Consider the following 19,672-nt stretch of genomic DNA (forward strand, 5'->3'; position numbering starts at 1 on the left):
GACTGTGAGCATCACCATTAAATCTTCATCCTCACCATAACCTGGGTCTCAGCGTCTCTCCTCACCACCAACCATACCACCTTATGACACATATCTGTCCATCATTGAATCCATCATTGATTTTAATCCAACATAAAACTCCTTCCAAAATTAAACAATAGTGTTTTCACTGTAATATTTTGTGCAGATTAAAGGTTATTGCTCAGATACTTGGCATCGCACATTACACACAATGTAATGCAGCCCCCCTCCCTGCTCCAATCCCGACACAAGCTCTAGTTTTACACCACCGCCACCTCCGGGAGAAACAGGGAAGGATCACCGGGATCGGAGAGCCTCGGCTGACACGTTTAAATCTCTTTAAACGTTTCTCTTTTAATCCAAGCGACACAATCCGTGGTCACGACGGTGGTGCTAGATATCAGGAGGCCGGTATGGGGGAGAACACGGCGTTTCTGCTCTTACTGGTGGCGACCTTGACGCTTTCATCTGAGGTGAGCATATAGCGGAGAAACCGCAGCCTGTGGCGGGGTGTTGGCGAGCTGTTCCCAGGCTCCGATAGGCTGCGGCGGGCCTGTCGATAGAAACGGTGGAACCGATGTGGCGCATTAAAATAACGGCTATAACGTAGATGTAACGGCTAAACCGTAGACTGTATAAATAATACAGGTTGCCTTACTTATCTGACAGATGTAACACGGTTTATTATACTAATTATACTAATAAACGGTATCCACTTATATTTAAGCTTACAAAATGATTTCTTCTAAGCATTTATAAGATCTTTTTTCAGGGGCTCATCTCGATAACAGGCCTGTTAGAGCACACAGATTTACTGCGTAGGATAAACAGTCACATCAAAGTCCAGGCCTACCGTTAGATGTCAGGGATTGACAGCTAGGTCTTTGTTGCCATGTTGGATGTTTTCAATCTGATTCGAAATATTTTTGGAATCCGCTCATAAATCTTCCTTAATAAAGGTTATTTTTCTCAAACATATTCAGATGCAGGGCTCAAGTCAGCTAACGTCTGCTAGCTTTATTCTATAAACTTTAATAACAGCTTTGGCTTCTGCTAAGAAAAAAAAAAAGATTTCTACGTCAGTTTGGTCTTTTGAAGGTTACACGACACGACGGACATTTCACTTTTATTTGGAAATATCCAGCCTTTACTATACACAGCATGGAGGGTTTTACCAAAGCTATTGTGCGATAGCTGCGGGCTAGTGGTAAACTGCTGAGGAGAATGGAAAAAAGATGCAGACCGATTAGTTTCACTCAGCAAGATGGCGCCTGTAGCTCCTGTGCTGCTGCTGCTGCTGCTGTGCTGGACCAGAGATGCTGCTCTGCCCAGGCCTGCATGCCTACACCGTACATTACCAGAGTTAACATGACATTTCTGATGTAATTTTTGAGTAATACACATTTAGGGTCTCAAACTCTCTATTGTGGAGTGAAGTTTAAGATTTACTTCTATTTCAACCCACTAAGTAACAACCTAAATATCACTCAGTATAAAATGCCTGCACTTAAAGCAAAATTCTCATTTTTCATTCTAAAAACTGACCATTTTAAGTGTTCTTTAAAACGGGAAATCTTGTATTGTGTTTATTAAAATATTTATTAATGGTGTTTCCACTTAGGTCCAACATATGCATAGTTATTACTACGTTAATCCAACAGTTTACTAGATGTAAAGCTATGAAGAGAAACAAAAACTTTGTCAAACTTCATTTGAAGCCAAAGGCTTTCTTCACAAAAACAACGAAAAATGGCACAAGGACAGAACACCTTATACTGTAAAGTGTCTCCATAGTGAGGCTCTACATTATATTATAGATTTATGGTTATTGCCGCATTACAGTATTAAATATCAGCATTGCAAAGAACTATTAACTGAACTACTAATTGTATGCAAGCACCATTCTCTCAGTGTCTCTATGCCGGTTAGTCAGATTTATTGTTTAATGCAGTAGAAATTCTTTTAGTAGGGAAGTATGATAATCTATTAAAGTGATTAAGAAACTGACATTTTTTATCTGAAACCATCAGATAAAACCAGCTTCAAAAATCTTAAGATGAAAATATTAAACGTGACTTTTTTTCTAGTAGCTGGATATAACACTATGTCTCCAATGAACCTAAATCAAAAAGATATGAACATTATTTGTGTATTTATTGGAAGCCATAATATCACTGGAAGCCATAATATTGGGTGAAGAAAAGGCCAATCAAAGTGATGGTGTTGAAAATACTGGAGTGCTAAGGTAGCACCATCTTAAAGCTACAGTTAGCAGCATGTCTGTTAGGTAGCATGTGCAGTCAATGCTATCTGGCTGTCCCTGAGCAGGTAGCTCGGCTAATCAACCAGCCACGAGTGTCAGTTAGCATTGTGCCTAAGCATGTCAGCTTCCCAAGAAAAAAAAACAATAAATTAATATTGCATTTAATCCTTATAACCAGGTGTAATTAGAAGTAGTTTTTGCTTTTCAGTTTTCTTAAATAAATGCAATAATAACATTTTATAAAACATACTAGATGATTTCTGCAATGTGAGAAATTCCTACCTTGGTACCTGCTGGTCCCAAGCTTTCTGAAGGCTTTTTCTTAGACTTTGTCATTTTTTTTGTTGTCATTTTATCAATGAAGTCTGTAGCCTCATTATGATAACATAATGTTGCTGTGCAATTGTTAAAATCAAGCAAGTAGATAGTCAGACCTGAAAGTAATAGTATGTCAGAAGATAAGTATTTTCCGGAGAGGAGACGTGTCTTTCATCATCACTCAGTTAACAGTCTGCTGTAGCTTCTGTTCTGAGCCATCTAAAAATCATGTTGTTGATGGTACAAATGCTATTTAATGTGTATCAAACTGTGTTCATAGTATTTTTAATAACTTTGACAAATGCCTTCGAACAAATTTGTTTTGTGTATTTGTACAGATAAAGTACCGGTATCTTCAACTTAGGTGTTCATTTATGCTTGGATAACTCAGAGCAGTTCAACAGCTAACAAAGCAAAGTGAAAGAAAAATAAATCACTCTTCTGAAAAAGCTCACAACAAGAATGTCTTAAAAAAAAAAGTAATAAAAAAAAAACACAAAAAAAGGATGAACATCTTATGTGTATCAGGTGTGACTCAAGAAGAGTTACTGTTTTTAATTTTGCTCGTTACCATTATACAACATGTATAGATGCTTTGTGGCAGCTAGGCTCGGGAATGTGTTTTGATTTTTGTAATCCAATTGCACCACCTCATTTCAATGGTTGGCTTATTATTTTTGATATTTTTAAGAAGGCGCCCAGTGGAAAACTACTACAAACCCAACAAAAGCTGTTATTGAACAAACCTTCTTCAACTTTCAAAGGTTGCCGCTCCTTAACCGCCACGCTTTGTTGTTTGGCTGTATGCAAAAGCCAGTCTGACAAGTTGTATTTGTGCAAATAAGGCAGGGGAATTTTGTTGACATTACATTTCAGTGTTTACAGATGCTTTAGGATTCTTACTTGAAATCCATTATGCTGTACAGCATACAATAGACGGCTTAGCATTGAATGCTGGAGTTATTGGCAGATGAAAACAAATATAAACTGTAAAATATGAAATTGGACCACACACATTCGATTCAGTGACTGACGTCATGCAACTTGCCTCTCACGTTTGATTAGAGCTGCAAAGAAAAAACATGTTTTGCAGAAGGCGAATATTGCGCTGGTTCTTTCAGGCAGAGGATTCAGCTTTAATTTTACACATAAGCATAGATAGGAATGTTTTGCCAGATTGTGGTGCCAGTATACTTTGATAGCAGCTTTGTGAGGTCTGGAAAGTAACACTCAAAATGAACGCAATCATTTCACACATTTGGTGGTCTATAAATGGATAGAATAGTTTATTTACTCATGGTTGTGCTGATTGTCCTTTTTGTTCGCTGCTGTCTGCTAAAGCCCTGTGGAGCAGTGCTGCTTTGTTGTTGTCTACTTTCACTTTCTCCAATTTTGAAGGTTCTAAGATAGCCATAACAAAAAATACCATCTTCCCGTGTTTTTGTTATGATTTTTATCTCTTGGGTGCCCAGGTTCCAAAGAACAAAGGACTTAATTTTTCTTGGCTGAGAAATGTCTTCCATTTCCATTGATAAATATTTATCCTGTACAATTCGGCTGAAAAAAAAAAAAAAACAAGTCTGTAAAATGTAAGCTTATGAAAAAATAGAAAAACGTGCCATAATCTAGTTTAAAACCGTGTAAATCATTACACTAAGGCTTTCTTGACGCACCTTTTGATTCAGTTTAAGCATCCAGTCCTCTACTATACTTGGTAATATTTGCCCACTCTAACTTGCAGAAGATCTCCAAATTGATCGGACTATCTTTCATTCTTCATCCTCTCATAAATCTTCTGTTACATTCTGGTTAGACCATTCCAACTGTTTTTATTGTTTGTAAACTGTCTGCAAACTCTGGCTTTAGTTATAGGATGCAAATAAGCAAATCTCAAGAATTTCCTGCTCGGATTATTTACAGTTAATTTAATTCTCCATATTTAATGGCAGGTGTGTCCGCAGCAATGGCAAATTATGAAATCGCATCCAAAGAGTTGAATGGTGTGAGCACTTAGCAGCCAGCTTATTGTAGCTCAAAGTATTAATACTTATTAATTCTCAGTGGTTTTTCACTGCTGCCATCTTTCTCACTCAGGTGCCCATGGACGACTCTGTGGGTTTGCTAACTGAGCCTCAGGTGGCCATGTTCTGTGGGAAGTTGAACATGCACATCAACGTACAGACTGGGAAATGGGAGTCTGACCCATCTGGCACCAAGAGCTGCATTGGCACCAAGGAGGGCATCCTGCAGTACTGCCAAGAGGTACTGAGACAGAATGTCACTACAGATAGACTGGGAACAGAGAGGAGGATGAACAGAGATCCCACATAAAGAACAGAAATGCAAATAATGCCATATAAAATGCTTTAAAATCACATTTCTTTAATCAGGTGTACCCAGATCTACAGATCACAAATGTTGTCGAGGCCAACCAACCCATCAGCATTCCAAACTGGTGCAAGAAGGGTCGCAAGCAATGCCGGAGTTACACACACATCGTGGTGCCGTACCGCTGCCTGGGTAAGCAGCTGGGATGCTGCAGCTGTGGGTAGCTGAGGGATGATGTTCGAAGAGATGAGTGTCCAACGGTAACCTCATGACTGTGTTGCAGTCGGGGAGTTTGTCAGCGACGCCCTGCTGGTTCCCGACAAGTGCAAGTTCCTGCACCAGGAGCAGATGAACAAGTGTGAGAGTCACCTGCACTGGCACACTGTAGCCAAGGAGGTGAGGATGGACAGCAGGCGCTGCCGGGCTTCACACGGTTTATCGTCACTTATCTTATCTCGTTTTGGCTTTTTTTCATCCAGCCTGTACTTTTATCAGTTTCAGACTTACTCCGCCACTGTCCTGCTGATATGCGTGCCCCTTATCTTTTTGAAAAAATTTTTTTACATTCTGTTGTATGTCACTTACTGAGTTATTTAAGCAATGTTGAAATCATAACCTCATGCAGGCTTAAATGTCACAACTGGCTTTTAGAACGAATCCACAAAGTGTCTGCACATCCTTAAAAAGTCTTGAATTCATGTATCTAAAATTAAGGCCTTAAAATGTCTTAAATTCATTAGAAGAATGTAAGTCTGCACTAAATATGTTAATTACAAATCTTAAATTTTGTCTTGAAAGGACTGTTTAATCTAATTTATTCTATGTATTTTTCTCATGGGGCATTTCTGTCAGGCACCTTCATTGCATTATGTGACTTGCTGCTAATGTACCCCGGCTAGCTCCCTAGTTAGCTTTTTTGCCTCTATCATGGGTGAGTGCAAATTTACCCAGCTGGACGAAGATTGTAGATTTCTTCGGCGATGCAGGTCTTAAGTTCCATTCACAGTGGTCTTAAAAAAAGTCTTAGAAAGTCTTAAATGTCAATCGGTAAAAGCTGCAGAAACCTTAATTCGGGTTTATGTGGTGTGGCTTTTGGACGGCGTTTTATGCAGCTCACTAACTGAAGACTTCTTTTATTCAGTCTTGTGGAGACCGCTCAATGAATCTCCACGACTACGGGATGCTGTTGCCGTGCGGCATCGATCGTTTCCGAGGCGTGGAGTTTGTGTGCTGCCCGGCGGAGGAAGAGCGCAAGTCGGACAGCGCGGAACAAAACGAGGAGGAGTCTGACGTCTGGTGGGGCGCAGCCGAGAACGAATATTCTGACAACAGGTACATCACATCGGCGCTCACCTGCACACATCTGCACCCGTCTGCCCACGCAAACACTGACCCGGCTCCTCCGTCGGCAGCATGACGCGCCCGGCGGACACGCAGCCGGCCGCCGCCGAGGCCGAGGAAGACGAGGACGAGGAGGAAGACGCTTTCGAAAGGGACGAGGACGGAGACGGAGATGAGGATGACGAGGAAGACGACGACGACGTCATTGATGAGCGGGATAGCGACGAGCGCAGCTCCAGCGTCGCCATGACGACCACCACCACGACCACCACTGAATCTGTTGAAGAAGTTGTGCGAGGTGAGGCCTGAGGCTGGGCGCCTCCTTCCTGTCGATCCACTTTATTTCATTTTGACGTTTTCCATCACATTCAGAAGCTCCATTCCTGCTTTGACGTTTGTTCCAATGTGCCTGTGTGTGTACGTGCGTGCGTGTGTGTGTGTACGTAACCTCAGCGGTGTGCTGGGCCCGCGCCGATTCAGGCCCGTGTCACGCCATGCTGGAACGTTGGTACTTCGTCCCCAAAAAGGGCCGCTGTGCTCCCTTCCTTTTCGGGGGCTGCGGGGGCAACAGGAATAACTTTAATTCGGAGGAGTACTGCCTGGCTGTGTGTAGCAGCTCGTGTAAGTCCTTCCTGACTGGAGCCGGACCACGAAGTGTCCACCTCACCGGCCTGATCCCTGTCCTCAGGCTGCCGCTGCTGACCATCTGTTTTCTCTTATTCAAGTACTCTATAGTCGCTCTGATCCCTCCTAACCACTCAGAGCTCTGACTGTGTATAGCCTTGTCTTGTGTTGAGCATGAAATGCCATCGTCCGTCAGGCCTGTCTGCATTCTTTTTCTTTTATGCCAACTAATCTAAGGGGATTAATCTTAATCTTTTAGTTCAGCTGAAGTCAGTTCAGTTAAAATTTTGAGATTTTACAACACGTGACACGCCGACACGTGATTCTCATCCAGTTAACGGAGACGTTCTTAATTTTCCCATAATTGTCGAAATAAGACACCACATTTCATCGCTTTACACTCACTCACTCAGCAGACACTCCTCCTGCTGCAATCTCTCCCTTATTCTCCTTGCCAGTTTTTCTGGCAATGCATTATTTTCATTTGTCTGAAGGGCTAGGACAATGCTAGTTTGTTTGCTTTTTGAATTGTTGGTTGTTTGACTCATAACCTACTTGCCTACAGTTCCAGATGATGATGCGTAGATAAAAACTTAAAGCAAAACTTAGCTGTTGTGCTGCTGTATACAATGTATTGTTTATAAAATCTGACTGCTGTTTCTGCTGCTGTTTTTAATTATTCTCCTTCACCCCGAAGACTCTATAAGACCCAGAGTTAAAATATTACATCTCTTTTTCAAACAAAACACTTAACAAATATTGACTTTTTTGTTGTTTTTTTTTTTTTTTTTTTACCCAAACTTAGATATTGAACCCTATTGTTGGAATGCTATTGGATTGAAAATTAGAAATAACTTCAGCCCACAGGGTCACAAAATATCACAACTTGAAAAAAGAAAATCTCTGCGATTCACTGCAACATGATCATTCAGAAAGAAGTCATTTAAATGTCTCTTCAGTTGTACAGTGTCTACAACATATGATCATATGTAACAGTTCCATAAAGCCTTCCAAATGCAATAAAATCAGACCGCATCCTATTTACATCTCCTATAAAGCCATCTATAAAGTTGAACTGTTTTTTTTCCGCCCCACATCTCTGTGTGTGGGTGTTCCAGACTGGAGGGCCTTTTTCATTGTGAATGTATTTGAAAAAGGTGGACAATCCTTTTGATTCTCTGAGAAAACCCATATTGATTAAAGAAACAAAATAACGTGCACAGGCTTACAAGAGAGGTACACACACACACACGCACACACACAAAAAGCAGGCTGCGATTTAAAGACAATCTTCCTGCTGCTCAGCTCCTGGGTGTGTGTCGCACAAAATGACAGACAGCAGACCAGCTGTGGGTGTCTTCAGCTGAGTTTTGTAACAGATGCCGAAACCAATCCTGTAATAGAAGTAATTGGGACAACGTAAAAGAGCCGTTTGACTGCTTTCAGGTTTTATTTGGGAGGTTGGGTTAATTATTTAGCCTTGGGTGTCTTTAAGAAAAGAATAAAGATGGTAATATCAGCAGGAACAACCTGACCTTGGGAAGGAAATCTAACAGACACCCCTCTTTACGTCACTTTATTAGTTTCAGGGCAGGGAAATTCTTTTAGGCCCAGGTTGTGAAATACTTCTGGATGTCTGTATAACTGCTTTTGACTTTATGTGCTTTTATCTGGCTGAATTAGAAAAAATGTTAAATGAAGGGGAAAAAAAATGTTAACTTCAGTGTGTGCATCACAATAACATTAACGTTTTATTCATTTAAAAGCATATGGAAAGTTATAGTTTTGCTCGGAATGTTATGAGATGAAGGATAAACAACCGATGATTGCAGCTGTTAAATTCTTTATTTTTTGTTTTGTTTTGTTTTATAGAATAATATCACCTTTTACCAAGTGTATTATTTTATAACCATTTAGTCTTTAAAACACAGTCAGCAGTTGGGGTTTTGACATTTGAACCCCAAAGTCGGAGAACAGTGCTAAGACGTTGCGTAAAAAGGAAGCAGTGGGTCAATCAAGGATAGAGCCCTTTTGACAGACACGATTTATATTTAAATCCATGTCATGTAATTATTGCTGACCTAAATTACTAACTCTTCTTCCAGCATGAAGACAAAAAGGTCTCGTCTGCGTCTGCATGCGTTTCGACTCGTGTGTCTGCATGCTTTGCTCTTTACGGTTGTTACTCTCTGTCTGTCTGTCAGCTGAGGGCTCATAGCTGAAAGAAGCTGTGAGCGAAAGAACTGTTGGCGCAGTTTGCCCTGATCTTGAGTCAGCGTGTTGCAGCTTGTCTGCAGAAGCCCAAAGATTATTAATTTTTTTTAGAAATCTTATCACTTCATGTCTTTTCATAGCCTTTGTGTCAGTTACGAGATTGTGAAACCTTTCTGGATGTTTATATAACTGCTTTTATGTGACTAACTGCTTATCAGTGAAGACAAATTATGCCTTTCCCCCTAACATCTCGCACCATCTTTTGTATACAGTACACAGTCCGCTCTGGATTCATTTCTCTCATTTCCCCTCCCCATTCAGTGCCCACCATAGCGCCCAGCCCCCCGGATGCAGTGGATCAGTACCTCGAATCGCCCGGGGATGACAACGAGCACACGGATTTCCGAAAAGCCAAAGAAAGCCTTGAGGCCAAACACCGTGAAAAAATGTCTCAGGTGCGTGACTTCACATCCGAAACACCCACACATGGATCGTTCTGGTCCCAAGGAATGTAATCGTAAATTTGTTGATTCTCAGGTGATGAGGGAGTGGGAGGAGGCGGAGAGACAAGTGAAGAACCTTCCTCGTTCGGATAAGAAAGCTGTAATTCAGGTGGGACTCACGTGTTTGTTTCCGTGAAATGAAAGCAAAGTTGCAAAGTTTTTTTGTCAGGTAAAATCAGTAAACCGATTGCAGTTTTCTGGCCGATTACTGATCTTTAAAAAGCCTGACCTGCCGATTCCGACTTTGGCAAATACTGGTGTTTTTGTCTGAAATGTTGCTAAACATAGAAAGAAAGCCACTGAGTTGTCAACAGGCAGTTAAAACTTTCTCATGGTAGAACAAAACATGTTAGACCTCTGTCGAGATAGATTAGATCGATGGATAAGATCGGCTTCACATATAATTATCGACCGATCTCCCAAAATTAACGAAACCTTGGCCGATTTGTCGGTGCACCCTTACTTCCTGTGACTCAAGGTGATTTAAGCGACCACTTACTGTCTGCTAATATACCCTTACTAGCTACCAAGCCTTTCTGCATCTATCACAGATCAGTGTAAATTTACCGCCAGTTGGCTGGACAAAATCTGTTCATTTCTATGGAGGTATAGGTCTTAAATTCAATTCATAATGGTCTTTTAAAAGATCTTAAAGCCTCTTAAATTTGAGTTGGTGAAACCTGCAGAAACCCTGACACCAACTGACTGGGTTTCTGAAACGTTTCATGCACGCAGCACTTCCAGGAGAAGGTGGAAGCCCTGGAGCAGGAGGCTGCAGAGGAGCGGCAGCAGCTGGTGGAGACACACATGGCCCGGGTGGAGGCCCTGCTCAACAGCCGCAGGCGCCTGGCTCTGGAAAATTATCTCAGCGCCCTTCAGGCTAATCCTCCTCGGGTACTTCTGCAAGTTCACATCACACCAACAGAACCACATTTTAATTACACTTTCCTGTAAACGTAATCACGTGTCATCGTCCCATCTCACAACCACAAACTTCCGCATGTTTTATTAGGCATTTATTTGATGGGCCAAAACAAACGTCGTGCATCACTGCAGTAGTAAAAAGAAAGTGAATATCTCAAAAGTGTGGCGTGCATTTGTGTACTCTTAATTGAAATCCCATTAAAGCCATTCACGGTTTTAGGAATGGCTTCTAACCTGAGAAGATGCTCAGGTTAGATGAGGCCAAAAATTAAATATCATTGTTTACAAGCAAATCATTCTGTGTGACTGAAAGTAAAGTTAAGTTATCGCTCAGACACACCATCCCCACAGAGACACACGGTGGTGACAGCATTATGCTGTGGGAAAATTTCTTTTTAGCAGTGGCAGGGAATGCCTCTGCTAAATTTTAGTTCACAAAATCCCAATTAAATGAACTGAGGTTTGTGGTTGTAATGTGACAATATGTGTATCTGGAATGTGAATGCTTTTTAAAAGATACTGCATCCGAGTGTAGAGTTCCCGTTTGTACCCTACTAATCAAGAATTGGCATGAAACACGTACATGTTTAATGGCTGGTGTCACCGACAGCCGCGACAGGTGCTGAGCCTGCTGAAGAAGTACGTCCGTGCAGAACAGAAGGACAGGCAGCACACACTGAAACACTACGAACACGTCCGCACCGTCGACCCCAAGAAGGCCGCTCAGATCCGCCCTCAGGTGCTGAAACCTATACACCACAACCACTAAGTAAAAGTAGGATATCTTTACTTTCAAGAGTTTTGACTCCGACCTCTATTTTCACCTTTTGACCCTTAGGTTCTGACTCACCTTCGTGTGATTGAGGAGAGGATGAATCAGTCTCTAGGTCTGCTCTACAAGGTGCCCAGTGTGGCCACTGAGATCCAAAAACAAGTTGGTAAGTGTTCCTAATGACGGTGTCTGGACTCACTTTGTCACACAAATCCTCTGCACTTAAAGAGATTTGTTAGGAGAACACATATTTCTTTTACTGACTGTTTGCAGTAATTAGCTGTAATTCTAAAACTAACATGACGCTAATCCCAAGCAAACAAAAAAAAGAGTCTTATTGCAGTCGGCGGAGATTTGACGACTTAGCTTTGTTTTAAATCAGTGGAAATCTAGATACCACGAGAAGGTTATTAGACCGATTTCAGGTGATAGAAACTCAAAGTAGGAAGTAGCCGTGGATTAGATACTTGCTTTTTAAAGGTTTTTACAAATAAAAATCTCACAGTCCATAATCAGAAAACGCTAAGACGGCATCACAGTCAACACACAAAGATACGACATGCTGTAGACATCCACAGCTCAACTGGACAAATGTAAGTCATACAGGCCACAAATCAGGCTTTTATGAAAAGGCTTTCCTTCTCTGTTTGAAGGAGACGCCACATACCAAAGGCTGCTCTGGCCAGAAGAGACCAACATTAACTTTTTTTTTTTTTGGCCTCTGTTCAAAATACTGAACCCATGAAACACAGTGGTGGCAGCATCGTGTTGTGGAGAAGATTTCTTCTACAGGGAAATTGAAGCCGGTCAGGTTCAGTTTCCAGCTGGACAATAACCTGTAAACAGACAGCCAGCACTACAATAGAATGGAATGGATAAGATCAACACATTCTTGTGTTCAAATGGCCTAGATCACAGGTGTCAAACTCCAGTCCTGGAGGCCCACTGCCCTGCAACTTTTAGATGCACCACACCTGAATAGAATAATTGGGTCATTAGCAAGGCACTGGAGAACTGATCTACACAAGGAGGAGGTAATTAAGCCATTTCATTCCAGTGTTTTGTACCTGTGGCACATCTAAAAACTGCAGGACACTGGCCCTTGAGGACTGGAGTTTGATACCCCTGGCCTAGGCAAAGCCCAGCCCTCAAAACCAATTCAAAATCTGTGCCAGTGCTCAGAGTTTCTCCATCCAATCTCACCGAGTTTGAGCTAATTTGGGAGGAAGAAATCAGCCTCCAGAAGAGTAAAGCCAGTCGAGATAAACCCCAAATGACTCACAGCTACAGATGAGTAGCAAGTATTGACTCAGTGGTTTGAGCTACTTTGTGGTTGCAATAAGATGTAAAAACAAAGCTTAAGAGAGGCAGTTTATCAGATTCGGAAGTGATTAGGTGCCAACTTACGCAACATTATCTTTTCACCGTACAACCAGAAAAAAAACAAAAAAAAACTAGTTCTCCTCTCACTGATACAGGATTATGCTGGTTCCCTGTGCTTAATCAACTGGAGTCCAATATAAAAATAGTGAACTGGCAGTCACATAATTTAAGAGTTCAACTGTGTTAAAATTGTGCCACAGTATGTGATTGACTTGCCGCATAGACACTGAGACAACACTGTGCTGCACATGGATGGATTAATCACTTTGCGAGGAGGTTTGTGAAAGTTTGAGGCGGTGGATGAATCAGGCGCGCCATATGTGGCGCGTGTGGGAGATTTGGTAAGGACAGAGAATGAATCCAATGTTAGATTCCCATTGCCATCACTAATTTATTAGACGTTTTCTTTGGAGAGCAAAGAGGTCATCCTAACCCTACAGCAACAATAAGACATTATATCTTTTTAAATATTGACATTGACAAATTGTCAGGATGAAAGAATCAGAATTTAGGTCATTTTACATCCTATCGCCTGCTGTAAGGCAACTCTAAGTTCAGTTCAGTTAGCATGGCGCCGTCATGCTAACTGCTTTCACTCATTTACCCACTCCCACTGTCTCTGCCTTCCACGCTCACTTTGTTTCTTTCCCTTCCAGCGATTATAGTGCAGAGAGTCCAGTCTGAGCTGTCTCAGCAAGTCTCTTCCCTGCAGAGCGACGGGCGGGTGAGTCAGGCTGCTCCCACTCACATATGCCTCCTGCATGTATAAATAGCGTTACAGCCAAACAATATGACAGTTGGGACAAAGTCACGAAGCACAAGGAAACTTTAAATGCTTACGTGGCGCAAAAAATAAAAGCTGAGCTCCAAACAAATGTATCAGACTGTGGGGATCACAGATTTAGGAGAATTTATTCCGTATTTTTGTGTAATTTTGGCTCTTAAGACCATCGACTGAGTCTTGCAACTCGGTCTTTTTGGGGACAACTCATCAGATTTGGAAAGCCTTTCAATCTGACGCGTCCTGATCAACGTCCCTCTGCGTCCGCAGGTGGACGGCAGGGTGAGCTATGGCAACGACGCGCTGATGCCAGATCAGGCCTACAGCTCTGCTCCCATGGAACCCGGCCTGGACGGACTGGGCTTCATTCACCCGGAGAGCTTCAACCAGCCAAACACTGAGAACCACGGTAATGCTTAACGTAAAGGGGTCTAGTTGAAGTAAAATCTGTGAACGGTGAACCTCTTTAATTAAAAAAAAAAAAAAAAATTGGACTACTGTATTTTCCGGACTATAAGGCGCACCGGATTATAAGACGCATGCTAAAACATACGGTCAACAACAACAAAAAAAAAAGGTAACAAAATCAAAGCAGTAAGTTTAGATTAACTTTATTCGACTATGTAACAACACTCAAATTATTTTTTTCCACAAATCCATCAAAGTCCTCCTCTTCTGAATCTGAATTGAACACCTGGGCAATCTCACCATCAAACATGCCAGGTTCCCTCTCATCATTGTCGGAGTCAGTCTCGTTGCCAGGTGGCTGTTCAGCAATCATATCGGCTTTCGAAAGGCAGATACATTAGCCCAGGCATCCACAATCCACTCACACATGGTGGCGTAACTCGCCCGGCGCCGTCTCCCCGTCTTAGTAAACGTGTGTTCGCAGTCTGTCATCATCACTCCCACGCCGCTCGCAACTTCTTTTTGAACTCCCTGTTTACACCAATGTCCAGCGGCTGGAGTTCTTTGGTTAATCCTCCTGGAAACTCCGAATCAGTTTGCTTCACTTCCTTTTTCACAGTAGCAGTGAGATGGGCGCGCACGGAGTCGCAGATGATGCGTGGAAAAACCTATCTGGTTTTTACCGGAGGCGTATGCTGCAGAACTCGGACAACAATTCTCTGATTGGTTTATCGCTGCCAGCGTACACTTTACGTCTCTGTGTCAGGGACAGATTTTGGAGTTCATCGCACACATAAGGCGCACCGGATTATAAGGCGCACTGCTAATTTTTTTAGAAAATTTAAGGCTTTTAGTGCGCCTTATAGTCCTGCAAATACTGTACTTCAACCCTTGTGCATGCGAGGACTGAGGCAAATGATACAAATGATACGGGTGTGGGGTCAGCTGGACCCCATTTGTAAACACAAGGGTTACATTCAGTATCTTTGAAAAGCAGCTACATTTCATTAGTATTGCATGACCTGCTCGGGTGTTTAGGTGTCATTACTCGTCTCAGCAGCTCTCTCCCACACAAACAAATGTCTGAGCGGCTGTCGCCAATGCCGTCCCTCTTTCGCTTTCAGCGTCTTTGTAAAACTGTTTGTTTATTATGGAAAACCCAGATTCATTAGCTCAACGTATCACGCGAACCGCCTGTAATTTAGAGTGGCAAGTCGCATACATGAAAGCAGGTTGTAATTGTTACAAACCACATGATTCCCTGAGAATGAAACTTGAATAAAGTCACAGACAGTAGAGAACCCACCACCGCTATCAGGAATCCAGTTTAGTCTTATTCAACATTGTTTTGTTTTTTTTGCTCTTTTTCTCTGCAGTTGAGCCTGTCGATGCTCGTCCCAATCCAGACAGAGGACTCCCGACACGACCTGGTATGTATCTGTGTTTGCAACACCCTTTTTGATTTCTTTAAAAAAAAATTTAAAAAAAAAAGTTTAAAACACGTAAGTATTTTACCAATCATTATTTTAGGGATTTGTTCACCTGTTCTGAACTAAAATATCTCAACAACTTTTTGATGAACTGCTGTTTTACTTTGCACAGATACAGGTAATTCTCATTTTATGGATTCTTTTTGTTTTTTTATTCTGGTACCAACATGAATCTCAATGTCATATTTTCCCACAACTGAAAAGAAAAAAAAATTATGGAAAATGTTGCATAACTAAAGTGTTTTTGTTTTTTTTCTTCTTTTTTTTTAGCTGTAAAATGCTGCTGACTACGATGTGCAGGCATAAAGAAGCAAGTTATAGTTAAAAAGGCCCATTGTCTGTAGTTTTATAATGAAAAACTGAGGTTGGATTTTACTTTCCCTCTCTGTTTCTCACCGTGTTTGTACTAGACATAATAAGAACAAAAGAAATGCAACTGGCTTGGAGTCAAGTCTTTCTGATCCTTTTTAATTTGTTTGGAAATAGTTTCCACTCAGACCGGTCTGACAAAGGACCCATATTTATGTGCATATTTCAGCTTATCAGATTCATCGCATTGTTTGTCCAGGAAAGTACCTGCTCATGTGCCCTTACTGCATTCATATCTTGAGAAACGTAAATATTTAACTGCTGGGCTTCAAGGGATTTTTTTGTCCCTTTCAAGCTATAAAACCAGTCTTGTCAATCATTATGTTGTTGCCGTGTGAGTTTCTTTTTTCTGTAAGCAGGTGTGTGATAAAGCACTGTTAGTGAAACTTTCTGTTTTCAAACGAGGTTGATTTGTCTGATTTCAGTTTCTGCCTTGAAGCCAGAAGAGATACCAGAGGTGCGGATGGACACCGAAGAGAGGCAGAGCGCTGGATACGAGGTTTACCATCAAAAACTGGTAGGGATCGCCAAGCGGGTCATTCCCTCCTCCCAGAGTAGTTTAGAACAGGGTTCAGACGCAGTCTGGAACCCGGATTGAGTCTTTTCCTGGTCTGGATTAAAATTTTAAAATAAATAAAACCTAAAATGAACACATTCAGATTTCTAGACTTTTTTCTCTCTTTTGTGCTCTGCCAGATCCATCCATCATAAATTCATGGGCTGGAAAAACTGAGCTCTCTGAAAAATTATACCAAAGAAATGAATAAAGGGGTAGAAACTCTATTGTTATTTTAAAAAAAATCTTTATCTTTTGGCAAAACCGTTTATATATCCTATGATAGCAAAGATTGCAACCGTGCATCCATACAGTAAAGACTTTTTAAATGTCACTTTACCAGATACAACAAAGGTGTTTAAATGCTGCAAAATTAAGAATGTTTATAGCATTTAGTCCCTTTTATTGTACTGATAAATAGTCCTGACTGATGCATCTCATCTGTAGGTGTTTTTTGCTGAGGACGTGGGGTCCAACAAGGGCGCCATCATCGGGCTCATGGTTGGAGGGGTCGTCATAGCGACAGTCATCGTCATTACTTTGGTGATGCTGAGAAAGAAGCAATACACCTCCATCCATCACGGTGTAATCGAGGTAAAAAAAAAAAGGCTAAAACCTACATGATGTGATACTCTATAAACTTCCTCCTTCATAAACTCCCTTTTTTTCCCCCGTGATTTATTTATTTAATTTTTTTTATCTGTTGAAGGTGGACGCAGCAGTGACTCCCGAGGAGCGTCATCTGGCCAAGATGCAGCAGAACGGCTACGAGAACCCGACCTACAAATTCTTCGAGCAGATGCAGAACTGAGGGACCGCTGGCTGACGTGTCCTTCAGGTGTGCCTCGCCCGGCTCCACACGGTCACCGTCGCGCTCTCTTCCATTCTGATCCCTTGCCCTCAGCCCCTGCAGGGACCACGAGAGCGGCTGGTCAAAGCTGGTTTTTAACGTTGCGAACAGAAAAGATCAATCTTTTGCATGTCTCAGTCAGGGGTTTGGGCCAAAGGATGCTGGCATGGAACGAATATCTTTTTAATCTTTTTTTTTTTTTTTTTCTGGCTTGATTGTACAGAGCTAAAAAGTCCCCCCTCCCCACCCCCACACCCCTCAAGCAGACAAAGGTACCCCGGTTTACCTGCACGTTTCAGCCAATCACAACTCCTCGTGGTGTTTGTACAGGAAATACCTTTGTGTTTATATGACATCATCATCTGCCCTCAGATAACAGGGCGGGGCTCTTAGAGCTCCTTGCCGCATGACTGAAGTGTTTCAGGTAGGTTTTACATAAAAAGCAGAAAACAAAGAAAAAAATATATCCTCAATCAAAATATAATAAAAGCTGATTATATTTAATGTTTTTCTTTTTCATGTGTAATATAATAAGCCAGAGATTAGCTGTAAGTAAATGTAGTGCATGGCATTTATCGAAGTATGCGGATGTCCTGAGAGCGGACCTCCCTCTTAGATATTTTAGCAGGATTGTATATTTCCAGTGTCAACTTTGTGATCTTGTGATATGAAGGAGAAAAAAAAAAAAAAAGTATTGAGAATATGTTCTGCTTTGTCGTCGCACAGACTTGCTTTAATTGAAGTCCACTCACCTCCATGCTTCACTGTTGCGTTAGCTGCATGGGCCAAATGCTCTCTCCTCGTGTGAAATATGAAGTCTACTAGAATCTGAAAGGAAGAAGATCGTGTTACTGTTTGCGTTTCTATGCACTCGTCATTTCCGAAGCCTGGCTATTATCACCAAATATGAATAGCGTTAATTTTGATGCCGACTGTCGCCGCACTTTGTGATCTCTTCTTTTGTTTTAGAACGAAGATTGAAGGGGTGGTCCAGGATTTTACAACGAGGTTCTGTGGAAAGATCGTAAGCAGTTACTATCTTACCTGCTGCGGATAATTTAGTGTTCACCTCGCTCTAACCCGCCATGCTGCGTGTGAGTCGTGCGAGCGTTGTTACACGCACAGCAAAGGTCTCAGAAGAAATCTGAATTAAAAAAACATGTGAAAATATCAAGTTTTACCCTTTAAATGGACTAATATGAACAAAGCATCAGGCACAGCAGCAAGGAGAAACTCTGAGCTGCTTGTGTGTTGCAGATGCAGCTCTGCATCTGTAATATTAGGAGGGTAAGAATACAATTTAATTCAACAGTAAAAATATGTTTATGCTTTTAAACCTGCTGTGAGAAAATCATGTATTTGACTATTATTATTTATTTATACTGTACATATTTGAGCCATAGTCACATTTGCAGTCGGTGGGTATTTCTACAAAAGCGATTGATTATTTACCTCAGAGGTGGATATTGGAGGCGGTGCGCCACCGATGACCTTCCTGTGTGAAACGCGTACGGAGAGTGGAACGTGTAAAAGCTTTTCTGGTCAGACAAGTGAGGCAGTTTAAAAATCAGCATTTTGCACTATTTTTCTTATGCTGTTGATGTTTTTTAAAGTTTTGGAGTTGCTTTAAGCCTCGAGGATCAAATCACCTGGATTGATACTACATGAAGTCACAAACGGTAAAAACAGTGATGTACTGCTAGTAAGATAGTAACTGCTTCGAACCTTGAACAGAACCTCGCTTCTGGATCCTGAGCTGTCCCCCTTTCATGTTAAGCTTTAGAAAGCTGTTTTTGTTTTTAGTAAAGCATATCATTCATGATTTAACTAAAATCTTGATTGTAAATACTTGGCCGACGGAGCATCTGGGTCTGTGGAGCCGCTGAAATGGTGGTTTCCAGTTGTCTGCTGTTTTGTCCTCGTCTAAAAATCCCCCTCGCCCCCCAGCTCCTCACATCGACTCCTTTTGTTTCCAATCTGGCAGCAATATTGTACAGAGCAGGAGTTGTTAATCGGACATTACCGAGGGGCAGTACTTACTGGAAAGTGCTCAGATGTTCTCCAGACGGTTCTGTATTTACACCACAAACATTCCTTCACCAAATCAACCCTTTCTATTTTTCTACATCTGCTGTGTATACATGTACAGTGCTGTAACGTTTCTTTCCTTGCATATCTGTTGTAATGCTCCTCGAAGCGAGAGACGTGTTCAACTCCCCTTAAGTTATTATAATAGTTACCATGAATGTGACATGCATATATTGCATTATGAAAATACAACACATATCACCTCTGCAAATGTACAGACACCAACTGAAGCTCTTAAATCAGGTGAATGTTTAATTAAATGCTTTTTCCCCCCCTTCATTGGTTTAGTGACCTTCCTTTTGTGTGTGGTTTGAAACATTTGCTTAAAGTCAGAAAAGCTTTCTACACTCCCCCATTCCATGAATAAATTTTGAATGTACATATGACTGTGGCTGTTTTTTTTTCTTTTTCTTTTGTGGAGCATAAGTGGGGGTGGGAT

General features: G+C 41.5%; 1 protein-coding gene across 2 annotated transcripts; it reads left to right on the forward strand.

Annotated features, from left to right (window-relative positions):
- Positions 1 to 259: 259 nt before the first annotated feature.
- LOC106930156 (amyloid-beta A4 protein-like) lies at positions 260 to 19,614 on the forward strand. 2 transcript variants are annotated; one of them, XM_015007541.2, is made up of 18 exons: positions 260 to 494; positions 4,697 to 4,864; positions 4,993 to 5,122; positions 5,214 to 5,326; positions 6,072 to 6,262; positions 6,343 to 6,569; positions 6,725 to 6,892; positions 9,431 to 9,564; positions 9,647 to 9,721; positions 10,348 to 10,506; positions 11,147 to 11,275; positions 11,375 to 11,474; positions 13,348 to 13,415; positions 13,743 to 13,881; positions 15,257 to 15,310; positions 16,165 to 16,256; positions 16,743 to 16,889; positions 17,005 to 19,614. In XM_015007541.2, the coding sequence occupies exons 1-18, from the start codon at positions 435 to 437 to the stop codon at positions 17,104 to 17,106; spliced, it is 2,256 nt and encodes a 751-aa protein (XP_014863027.2). In that variant the 5' UTR covers positions 260 to 434; the 3' UTR covers positions 17,107 to 19,614. The 2 variants fall into 2 exon arrangements, with proteins under 2 accessions (XP_014863027.2, XP_014863028.2); XM_015007542.2 differs by lacking the exon at positions 6,725 to 6,892 and having other exon boundaries at positions 262 to 494.
- The last annotated feature ends 58 nt before the right edge of the window (positions 19,615 to 19,672 follow it).

The sequence above is a fragment of the Poecilia mexicana genome, unplaced genomic scaffold, assembly GCF_051168715.1.
Source record: "Poecilia mexicana isolate PSO_F unplaced genomic scaffold, ASM5116871v1 scaffold_2, whole genome shotgun sequence".
NCBI lineage: Eukaryota > Metazoa > Chordata > Actinopteri > Cyprinodontiformes > Poeciliidae > Poecilia > Poecilia mexicana.